Below are 12,349 nucleotides of genomic sequence, written 5' to 3'. Positions count from 1 at the left end.
GGTGCGTCCTTTCTTGCCAGAGGCAGGGGTAGAGGAAAGAAGCTGCACCATACAGCTAGTGCCCAGGAACAGAAGTCCTCCCCGGCTTCCACTAAATCCACCGCATGACGCTGGGGCTCCACAGGAGCCAGGAGCGGTGGGGGCGCGTCTCCGAAATTTCAGCCACCAGTGGGTTCGCTCACGGGTGGATCCCTGGGCTATACAGATTGTGTCTCAGGGATACAAGCTGGAATTCGAAGTGATGCCCCCTCACCGTTACCTCAAATCGGCCCTGCCAGCTTCCCCCATGGAACGGGAAGTAGTGTTAGCGGCAATTCACAAGTTATATCTCCAGCAGGTGGTGGTAAAGGTTCCCCTCCTTCAACAAGGAAGAGGATACTATTCCACAATGTTTGTGGTACCGAAACCGGACGGTTTGGTCAGACCCATATTGAATTTAAAGTCCCTGAACATTTATCTGAAAAGATTCAAGTTCAAAATGGAATCGCTCAGAGCGGTCATTGCAAGCCTGGAAGAGGGGGATTTTATGGTGTCTCTGGACATCAAGGATGCTTACTTGCATGTCCCCTTTTATCCACCTCATCAGGAGTACCTCAGATTTGTGGTACAGGACTGTCATTACCAATTCCAGACGTTGCCGTTTGGGCTCTCCACGGCACCGAGAATATTTACCAAGGTAATGGCAGAAATGATGGTGCTCCTTCGAAACAAGGAGTCACAATTATCCCAAACTTGGACGATCTCCTCATAAAGGCGAGGTCCAGAGAGCAGTTGCTGATCAGCGTAGCACACTCTCAGGAAGTGTTGCAACAGCACGGCTGGATTCTGAATATCCCAAAGTCGCAGCTGATTCCTACAACGCGTCTGCCTTTTCTGGGCATGATTCTGGACACGGACCAGAAGAAGTTGTTTCTCCCGGCGGAGAAGGCTCAGGAGCTCGTGACTCTAGTCAGAGACCTCTTAAAACCAAAACAGGTGTCGGTGCATCGCTGCACGCGAGTCCTGGGAAAGATGGTGGCATCATACGAAGCCATTCCCTTCGGCAGGTTCCATGCGAGGATCTTTCAGTGGGATCTGTTGGACAAGTGGTCCGGATCGCATCTTCAGATGCATCGGCTGATCACCCTGTCCCCGAAGGGCCAGGGTATCTCTTCTGTGGTGGCTGCAAAGTGCTCACCTTCTCGAGGGCCGCAGGTTCGGCATACAGGACTGGGTCCTGGTGACCACGGATACGAGCCTCCGAGGGTGGGGGGCAGTCACTCAGGGAAGAAACTTCCAAGGGTTGTGGTCAAGTCAGGAGGCTTGTCTGCACATAAATATCCTGGATCTAAGGGCCATATACAACGCCCTGAGTCAAGCGGAGCCTCTGCTTCGCAACCAACCGGTGCTGATTCAGTCAGACAACATCACCGCAGTGGCTCATGTAAACCGCCAGGGCGGCACAAGAAGCAGAGTGGCGATGGCGGAAGCCACCAGGATTCTTCGTTGGGCGGAGAATCATGTGCAAGCACTGTCAGCAGTGTTCATTCCGGGAGTGGACAACTGGGAAGGAGACTTCCTCAGCAGGCACGACCTCCACCCAGGAGAGTGGGGACTTTATCACAAAGTCTTCACTCAGATTACAAATCGATGGGAACTGCCACAGGTAGACATGATGGCGTCCCGTCTCAACAAAAAGCTAGAAAGGTATTGCGCCAGGTCAAGAGACCCTCAGGCGATAGCTGTGGACGCACTGGTAACACCGTGGGTGTTCCAGTCGGTCTATGTGTTTCCTCCTCTTCCTCTCATACCCAAGGTGCTGAGAATCGTAAGAAAAAGAGGAGTGAGAACAATACTCATTGTTCCAGATTGGCCAAGAAGGACTTGGTACCCGGAACTGCAAGAAATGCTCACAGAGGACCCATGGCCTCTGCCTCTCAGACAGGACCTGTTGCAACAGGGGCCCTGTCTGTTCCAAGACTTACCGTGGCTGCGTTTGACGGCTGGCGGTTGAACGCAGGGTCCTAGCGGAAAAAGGCATTCCGGAGGAAGTTATTCCTACGCTGATAAAGGCTAGGAAGGACGTGACAGCGAGACACTATCACCGTATATGGCGAAAATATGTTGCCTGGTGTGAGGCCAGGAAGGCCCCTACAGAGGAATTCCAGCTGGGCCGTTTCCTGCACTTCCTACAGTCTGGAGTGACTATGGGCCTGAAGTTGGGGTCCATAAAGGTCCAGATTTCGGCCCTATCCATTTTCTTTCAAAAGGAACTGGCTTCTCTTCCTGAAGTTCAAACGTTTGTTAAGGGAGTGCTGCCTATTCAGCCCCCTTTTGTGCCACCAGTGGCACCTTGGGATCTCAACGTGGTGTTGGGTTTCCTGAAATCCCACTGGTTTGAGCCACTTAAGACCGTGGAGCTAAAGTATCTCACGTGGAAGGTGGTCATGCTATTGGCCTTAGCTTCGGCTAGGCGTGTGTCAGAATTGGCGGCTTTGTCATGTAAAAGCCCCTATCTGGTTTTCCATATGGACAGGGCAGAATTACGGACTCGTCCGCAATTTCTGCCGAAGGTGGTGTCATCCTTTCATTTGAACCAACCTGCAGCTACTCGTGACTTGGAGGATTCCAAGTTGCTTGATGTAGTCAGGGCTTTGAAGGTTTATGTAGCCAGAACGGCTGGAGTCAGGAAAACTGAGTCGCTGTTTATCCTGTATGCATCCAACAAGCTGGGTGCTCCTGCTTCAAAACAAACCATTGCTCGCTGAAACTGTAACACGATTCAGCAGGCTCATTCTGCGGCTGGATTGCCGCATCCTAAATCAGTAAAAGCCCATTCCACAAGGAAGGTGGGCTCTTCTTGGGCGGCTGCCGAGGGGTCTCGGCATTACAGCTTTGCCGAGCTGCTACTTGGTCGGGTTCAAACACATTTGCTAAGTTCTACAAGTTTGATACCCTGGCTGAGGAGGACCTTGTGTTTGCCCATTCGGTGCTGCAGAGTCATCCGCACTCTCCCGCCCATTTGGGAGCTTTGGTATAATCCCCATGGTCCTTACGGAGTCCCCAGCATCCACTAGGACGTTAAATAAGATTTTACTCACCGGTAAATCTATTTCTCGTAGTCCGTAGTGGATGCTGGGCGCCCGTCCCAAGTGCGGACTTTCTGCAATACGTGTACATAGTTATTGCTTAATAAAGGGTTATGTTATGTGGGCATCCATTGTTGATGCTCTGTTGTTGTTCATACTGTTAACTGGGTATAGTTATCACAAGTTGTACGGTGTGATTGGTGTGGCTGGTATGAGTCTTACCCTGGATTCCAAAATCCTTTCCTTATAATGTCAGCTCTTCCGGGCACAGTTTCCTTAACTGAGGTCTGGAGGAGGGGCATAGAGGGAGGAGCCAGTGCACACCAGTAGTACTAAATCTTTCTTAGAGTGCCCAGTCTCCTGCGGAGCCCGTCTATTCCCCATGGTCCTTACGGAGTCCCCAGCATCCACTACGGACTACGAGAAATAGATTTACCGGTGAGTCAAATCTTATTATAACCTCATCAGTTGTTATCAACAGAAACAAATGGAACTCCGGAACACTCACGTCCGATAGGTCTGTCCGTTCACCGTGCACCCAGAGCACTGGCGGAGCTGTGGCTGTACAGGGGGCTTGGAGATGAGCGGAGACCCTGTGGAACGATGGCAGCTCCTGCCGCTCCCGGCCACAGGATGGCTGCATTGTATGAATGCAGTCACACATAAAAAAATGGTACGGATGCAATATTCATTGTGATTAAACTGTCAGCAATTCACATTGCCCATCAAGTACACAGATATGTAGTCATCGTGATGGTTTCGTTACAATGTTATAGGATTGGCGTCCCACACAATCAATGATTCGTGTGCTACATGCCTGGGATGAGTCTCCTACATCTAGCCTCAAACAGCCTGCACCATGCCAAATATTCCAGAAATCCCGCATACAACAGTGGTGACTCATAGACAGACAGATACGGCAGTGAAATGAGGGAGACAAGGAGATTGCGTTCTCCTGCAGAACACTGGGATGTGGCAGTATCCGGGTCTAGCATGCACTGTAACTCCTTGGCACGGGACTGGGTAAGATGAGATGGTCGCGCTTGTGCCCAGACATTCCTCATAGAGAAGAGGTGCAGCGCGGGGTGTGTACGCTCCCTATGAATGGGCAGCGAACAGGAGAACGTCGCTCCGATGCATTGGTTATAAACCGTCCCCATCGGAATGTAACTGCACACCAGCAGCGAAGCGCAGAGTAATATCGCCAAAGCGTTGGATTATCCTCAGCACAACACACGATAAGGCGGATTACCAGCCACTAAGACCTTCAGCAAGGGACTATCCCACCTTCCAACAACTTTATTCCAAGGGCTTATACAGAACACCCTGCAAGTTGGACTCCATAAATGGCATTATCTGCCTGGTTCTATTCCGTGCTTTCTAGCCATGTGTTTATATCACCAGGGCAGTTTATTTCAATTTTCTGCAGACATGACACAAAACTGTTCTGAAACTGCATCCGGTGCAATGAATTCAGCAAAGCAGTATTGTAGGCCTCAGTCTGATACTATAAATACACTGCTGAAAGACTCAGGAGGAAATCATTAAGTATACAATTCTGTTGTGGAATTAAAAGTTCACAGACTGTAAAATAAACAATTACCGACACAGATAGATACCGGTTACGGTTAGAGGGGTGACGATACCGGTTACGGTTAGAGGGGTGACGATACAGGGTACGGGGTAGAGAGGTGACACTTGGCTGCTGCTGGAATTTGTTAGACGGACGAGTTCACTATTTCTGTGATTATAACAACAAAACTCGGAGAACAGAACGGTGTGAAGAGCACAGATTTAGCCCTGCGCGGCTTTATCAGCTAATTATGGCCAGTTACAATGTAGCACAGAAATACCTACAATCAGCACATTCCCTATAACTCATGAGGCATTTTCCCAACCCCGAGTGTTATCTGGACCGGAGACTCTGCCAAAACCCAGTGACAGAGATTTACATTATCCAGGACAGAAGAGCGCAGTCTGGACGCGGTCTGACCCCTTATAAACAAGAGCGATACTGAGGGGATTGTCATTTGCTGAAAGGCTGATAAAGGAAACCACACGTCCCCTGTTAAAGCATGCACATACTAGGGGCGATTCAGATGTGATAGCACGCAGGCATTTTTTTGCAGTGCTGCGATCAGATAGTTGCCGCCTACAGGGGGTGAGGGGGTAATCGCTGTGCAGGGGTGCGAACGCGACTTGCTCAGCCGCTGCAATGATCCAGCCAGGAGCTGACGTCAGGAACCCTCCCACCAAACAGCTGGGCACGCCTGCGTTCTTCCGGACATTCCCCAGAAACGGTCATTTGACACCGACAAACGGCCTCTTCCTGTCAATCTTCGTGCGATCGCTTTCTTCGTTAAACCTGCCGCTGTCCGGCGATCCCCGCCCCCATTGTGGAGCATACGCATACGTAATTCTGATCTGAACGCAGCGCTGCAAAAAAACGTAGCGTGCGATCAGGTCTGAATGACCCCCACTGTCGGTCAGCCTAACAATATAATAGGAATGTGTGAAATCACTGAGGCATCAGGCACCTTGTGCCTCAGTCAGTGGTGTTATAAGTTCATAGTAGTCTACATTCTCATGAATATTCGTTGTCTAATTCTGGAGAGCTACAGTAACACTCACAGACAAGGTAACTCGGGGCGGAAGTTGCGATGGGGGAGGCAAACCAGATAGCCCCAGGCTGCATAGCGGGATATGGCCGGGTCTACTTATGACCCGCTGTATTATAAAATCGCTTTTATCGTTTTATCACAGTTCAGCCTATTTAATAGACGCAGGTTAGACTTCGCATAAGCACTTTTGAGTGCTTTTAGAGAAAAGCGCACTATACATGAAACATCACTAGCGCTTGTCCGTGGCTTCGCTCACGTGGATGTCCGTTATTGCTCAGCGGAAGTAATTTTGCATAGACAGTAGTGCCATCTAATATTGTGATGTGTAGTTATATTGTACACATTGATCACAAAATGTCTCTGTAAACAATATTTGCAGTTTTTCCTTCCAGGATAACACAAAAAGATGCTTGGGGCTACTAACTTCTGTGCAAGCCACGTAACGCTGACCAAGGGAGAACCAGCTGGTCCTGAGATCCACTCCTGCAGCCCTGAGCGTTTTCCCTGCGACTTGTTGATAGTCGTTGTGAAGCAGACGCTGACGGGAAACTGCAGGCGCTTGAATTGAAAAGGACAATTGTTGGGGATAAGGGGTATATACGTGGTATAAAGACAGTCTCACCTGCGCCACATCCAGTTAGAACCTCTGCTCAATTAGGTTCCTCTGCAGAGCAGTCACTGTAAGTCAGGTTCCGCTGCATAAATTGGGCGGAGCTAAGTTCCGCGGAAGCATGATCGGAACACCAACTTTCAGTGCGCTGAGTGTCAAGCGTCTGGTTTATCCTTTATTGCTCCTCCCCCTGATGTCACAGCGAGATCACACTACCTCAGTCTCTCTCCAGGTCACTAAGGTGTACAATAGCGACAACGCCATCCAGAAGTTTTTGCGTAATGACGGAACGGACACACATTTTTTGTCGTCTGCATAGTTCATAAACAGTCCCTAGAAGCATATGCCTAATAAAAATGGCTATGTACAGACACAACCCTCATTTTTATTATATGTATAGATTATCATAATAAGGAGTTGCAGAAAACTCGCCATGTTGTTCTGCATGACAGGTTAGCCCTCCTTACGCATGGAGAGAGAATATAACTTTCTGCTGCTATACGTAGCCCTTAAAGCATTCCGGATTCTTAGAAATGTCTCACCGAGCCTAGTTTCCACACATATGTTTTTCGTATATACGTTTCCATTAGAAAAATAAAAAAAATAAAAATTTTCAGACTAAACAAATAAGATTACAATCTAAAGAAAAAGCGGAATATTTGTTTCTAGTGTAATGTTTTATCACTATGGCGACAACTGTCATTAACACTTCGCGTTGGTTATATAGTGTATTTGGGGTTACCGAGTAATACCCTCCACAGCGCGTGGCCGCCTTTATTCCAGGACAGAATTCACAGAGATATGGGGACAGATGTATCAAGCCTTGGAGAGAGATTAAGTGGAGACGTTGCCAGAGTAACCAATCAGTTGCTAGCTGTCATTTCATACACTGCGCTAGATAAAGCACAGAAGCTGATCGGGTTCCTATGGGAACCTTCTTCATTATATTTCTCACCAAGAATTGATACATCTCCCCTACTGTGTCTCATCGTAACACAGAATCATGGAACAGAGGGCCCACATTGCGGGCGCATCCCCAAAGAATGCGTCTGCAAGTTGAGTGACAGCGGCGGCCATCGGGGTCGTCAACACAGCGTTGCAGGGGCGTGGCAGCCAGTACGGGGGGGGGGGTGTCGCGAGCGTTTTCGGTGGGGCTGCGTGACATCACACTCAGCTGCTCCGCTTAAAAAAAAAATGGGGCGGACCGCCTGCCAGCGCAGCCTCGGTCAACCTTAAAATTGATGTGTCCGCCCTGGACGCAGAGCTTGCGGCGTATTCAACGATCTGCGCCCATCTCTGAATAACTCCCCAGAGTCTCCGCATATGAATGAGTAACGCACAAAGTTTCCAACTGGCTCCTATGCAACCTATGTATTTATCAGGGACCATAGAGACCTGATCAACGAGACTCTAGCTACCGTCACCTACTCAGAGCAATGGGATAACTAGCTACTGTCACCTAATCAGAGCAATGGGGTAACTAGCTACCGTCACCTACTCAGAGCAATGGGGTAACTAGCTACCATCACCTATTCAGAGCAATGGGGTAACTAGCTACCCTCGGCTACTCAGAGCAATGTTGTAACTAGCTACCATCACCTACTCAGAGCAATGGAGTAACTAGCTACCGTCACCTACTAAGAGCAATGGGGTAACTAGCTACCGTCACCTACTCAGAGCAATGGGGTAACTAGCTACCGTTACCTACTCAGAGCAATGGAGTAACTAACTACCGTCACCTACTCAGAGCAATGGGGTAACTAGCAACCGTCACCTACTCAGAGCAATGGGGTAACTAGCTACCGTCACCTACTCAGAACAAAGGAGTAACTAACTACCGTCACCTACTCAGAGCAATGGGGTAACTAGCTACCGTCACCTACTCAGAGCAATGTGGTCACTAGCTACCGTCACCCACTCAGAGCAATGTGGTAAGTAGCTACCGTCACCTACTCAGAGTAATGTGGTAACTAGCTACCGTCACCTACTCAGAGCAATGCGGTAACTAGATACCGTCACCTACCGAGAGCAATGGGGTAACTAGCTACCCTCGACTACTCACAGCAATGTGGTAACTAGCTACTGTCACTTACTCAGAGCAATGGAGTAACTAGCTACCGTCACCTACTAAGAGCAATGGGGTAACTAGCTACCGTCACCTACTCAGAGCAATGGGGTAATTAGCTACCGTCACCTACTCAGAGCAATGTGGTCACTAGCTACCGTCACCTACTCAGAGCAATGTGGTAACTAGCTACCGTCACCTACTCAGAGTAATGCGGTAACTAGCTTCCGTCACCTACTCAGAGCAATGCGGTAACTAGCTACCGTCACCTACTCAGAGCAATGCGGTAACTAGCCATCGTCACCTACTCAGAGCAATGCGGTAACTAGCTACTGTCACCTACTCAGAGCAATGTGGTAACTAGCTACCGTCACCTACTCAGAGCAATGTGGTAACTAGCTATCGTCACCTACTCAGAGCAATGCAGTAACTAACTACCCTCACCTACTCAGAGCAATGCGGTAACTAACTACCCTCACCTACTCAGAGAAACAGGGTAACTAGCTACTGTCACCTACTCAGAGCAATGCGGTAACTAGCTACCATCAGCTACTCAGAGCAATGGGGTAACTAGCCACCCTCAGCTACTCAGAGCAATGGGGTAACTAGCTACCGTCACCTACTCAGAGCAATGCGGTAACTAGCTACCGTCACCTACTCAGAGAAACGGGGTAACTAGCTACTGTCACCTACTCAGAGCAATGCGGTAACTAGCTACCATCAGCTACTCAGAGCAATGCGGTTACTAGCTACCGTCACCTACTCAGAGCAATGCGGTAACTAGCTACCCTCAGCTACTCAGAGCAATGCGGTAACTAACTACCCTCAGCTACTCAGAGCAATGCGGTAACTAGCTACCCTCAGCTACTCAGAGCAATGCGGTAACTAGCTACCCTCAGCTACTCAGAGCAATGCGGTAATTAACTAGTACACCAAAAAATGGCATCTAGAAAGCTGAAACCACAGCTGGACGTTCTGAGCGTGGATACCATGACGTAAGTGTATGAGGATGTATATCGGCCACGAGTCCACATTCACACTTCTATTAATGGCACAGGGAGATGGAGGCTGAACACTAAAACAATATTTGGAATCCATTCATTCCGAGTTGAAAGGCTGTGACTCATGAGAGGGGAAGCGTCCCGGAGAGAGGCCGTGAGATCTGACCGATAGCTCGGAGCAGAGAAATCCCACCAGGAGCATTAATAATCATGAAAGAAGACTCACAGCCCAGGTCTTCGACAGCCTGAAGATGGGCGCACTCTGCAACGCAGAAACCACGGACATCAAGGAGTGGAGGTTGTTCAGATCTAGAAGTTTCTGCAAAGATTTAAAAAAAAAGTTAAATATTTCTTAAAACTAACAAAACAACAAGTGGCAGAAACAGTAACGGTGACAGTCTGTACTAACAGTTATCAGGGCACAGAGGAGGGCGAAACGCGTTAGGTTCAGCAGGCTTTTCCACCTGGAGACGTACATGGCATCTATTTGATCTAATCTGATTATGCATTGAACGGGGAGAAGGGAAATTTAGTAGCTGGTAGAAAAGGTGCTGAATTATCTTTAATTAATAACTAGACAAGCAACGCCCCAATGACGATCCATAACGTGGGCGACTGAGGTCTGAAAACTATAATTCTGCATGTCAACAGGTGAGCCGGGCGTTACGCAGCGCCTAGCTTTGATCTCCTATTGGCCGGCCTTTGCCTACTGTCACCGCCGCGTGTGAGGCAGCCTGTGCGTCTCCCACAGAAGACAATTGGGGCGATACAGAGATGACGTGAATCAGTTTTGCGGATGAATCTTTTCAGATGAGGAGCACGACACATGCTCTGTAGACCGGTGTACGCGTATATGGGTAATTCACAGATGAACGCAGCTCAGGCCCGTCTTCACTTACATCTGAATGGGCGCAACTAGGCGGTAACGCAGCATTCGCACGTAAGCTAGGCTGAGCGAAGGCGCGTGGCAGGAGTGCAGGGAGAACTGCGCACAGATTCGCTCAACTCACCCCTGCAGTAACTATGGCTGACACACGTGTGTGTGGGTTTATATACACACTTTATACAATTTCTATTTGCAATGGTAAAAGTATGTTTGTATAATCGATTCACTTTCCAAGTTGCTTGACGTTTCTCAGTACACAAGTCTGACACTGAAATAATAACGTGATTTATCGCACCAAACACACTCTGGACAGAGCAATTTATTCCGTACAGCTTCTGTGTTTATATTTGTCTGAGCGCAGTCGTGAAACTGCTACCGATCAGCATAAATCCTGTAATAACATCTGATTTGCACTCTTTATTTTGGCAAATCCAGGGCTGGATTCAAGCGACGGCAACTAGACAGCAGCCACCGGCCGCACAGAAACCGTAGCTACTTATGTGGAATCATTTACTGGAACCGCTGCAGACGGAAACGTGGCTATACCTTCCCTCTATAAGCCAAGCACAGGTACATCTGTATGCACCTGTCAAGGCTACTTCATGTATTTCATTTTATATATGACCACTACGCGGCAATCATTTACGTAGCGGAGTGAATTTTTGCAACTGCGCATAAAAACCCGCAAGGTGCATGCGTTACCCAGAGTGTACACACAAAGCTGCTGCTGCAATGGGAACAGATGGTATCAAAAAGGTGGTGGAAAAATGATGGGCGTTCCTGGGTGGTGACTGAGAAGTGGTGCGCAACAATGGTCAATTCAGTGGGCGTGCTATGGAAATGTTGGGGTGTGTCAGTAGGCGTGACATGGGAATGTTGGGGCAAGTCAATGGGCATGCTATGGGAGTGCTGGGGGTGTGTCAGTAGGCATGTCATGGGAATGTTGGGGCAAGTCAGTAAGCGTTCATGAGTGTTGGGGGTGTGTCAGTAGGCGTGGCAGGGGAGTGTTGGGGCATGTCAGTGGGCGTGCTATGGGAATGTTGGGTGTGTGTCACTAGGCGTGGCATGGGAGTGTTGGGGCATGTCAGTGGGCGCGCTATGGGAGTTTTTTTTTTGGGGGGTGTCAGCAGGAATGGCATGGGAGTGTTGTGGCATGTCAGTGGGCGCTATGGGAGTGTCAGTAGGCGTGGCATGTCAGTGGGCGCGCTATGGGAGTGTCAGTAGGCGTGGCATGGGAGTGTTGGGGCATGTCAGTAGGCGTGCTATGGGAGTGTCAGTAGGCGTGGCATGGGAGTGTTTGGATCATGTCAGTAGGTGTGCTATGGGAGTGTCAGTAGGCGTGGCATGGGTGTGTTGGGGCACGTCAGTAGGCGTGCTATGGGAGTGTCAGTAGGCGTGGCATGGGAGTGTTGGGGCATGTCAGTAGGCGTGCTATGGGAGTGTCAGTAGGCGTGGCATGGGAGTGTTTGGATCATGTCAGTAGGTGTGCTATGGGAGTGTCAGTAGGCGTGGCATGGGTGTGTTGGGGCACGTCAGTAGGCGTGCTATGGGAGTGTCAGTAGGCGTGGCATGTCAGTGGGCGCGCTATGTGAGTGTCAGTAGGCGTGGCATGGGAGTGTTGGGGCATGTCACTGGGCGTGCTATGGGAGTGTCAGTAGGCATGGCATGGGAGTGTTTGGATCATGTCAGTAGGTGTGCTATGGAAGTGTCAGTAGGCGTGGCATGGGTGTGTTGGGGCACGTCAGTAGGCGTGCTATGGGAGTGTCAGTAGGCGTGGCATGGAAGTGTTGGGGCATGTCAGAGGGCGTGCTATGGGAGTGCTGGGGGGGTGTCAGTAGGCGTGACATGGTAGTGTTGGGGCATGTCAGTGGGCGTGTTAGGGGAGTGTTGGGAGCGTGTCAATGCATGCAGCTGCGTTCCCAGGCGCACAGCCGCGGACATAGGAGGCCATGGTCAGATGGAGACACTGCACCTGCCGATGGAGGGAACGATGGTGGCGTTAAGCCCACACCAGGTGGCATTGTGGTATTACAGTGAGCACGGATGCGAAAAGTGGGCGTCTCTGTCTTTGCACAGTCTGGCAAATGGATATACATGG

The 12,349-nt window shown here is 49.7% G+C and overlaps 1 protein-coding gene across 6 annotated transcripts in view; it reads right to left on the bottom strand.

Annotated features, from left to right (window-relative positions):
• RALGPS1 (Ral GEF with PH domain and SH3 binding motif 1) overlaps nt 1–12,349 on the bottom strand; it is a 552,121-nt gene that overhangs the window by 373,821 nt on the left and 165,951 nt on the right. For all 6 annotated transcript variants that reach the window (XM_063935883.1, XM_063935884.1, XM_063935880.1 and 3 more), the window contains one exon: nt 9,592–9,684. In XM_063935883.1, the coding sequence (XP_063791953.1) occupies nt 9,592–9,684 (93 nt within the window). The remainder of the gene's footprint in view (nt 1–9,591; nt 9,685–12,349) is intronic.

Source organism: Pseudophryne corroboree, chromosome 8 (genome assembly GCF_028390025.1).
Source record: "Pseudophryne corroboree isolate aPseCor3 chromosome 8, aPseCor3.hap2, whole genome shotgun sequence".
Classification (NCBI taxonomy): domain Eukaryota; kingdom Metazoa; phylum Chordata; class Amphibia; order Anura; family Myobatrachidae; genus Pseudophryne; species Pseudophryne corroboree.
This window is presented reverse-complemented; position numbering and strand designations above follow the sequence as displayed.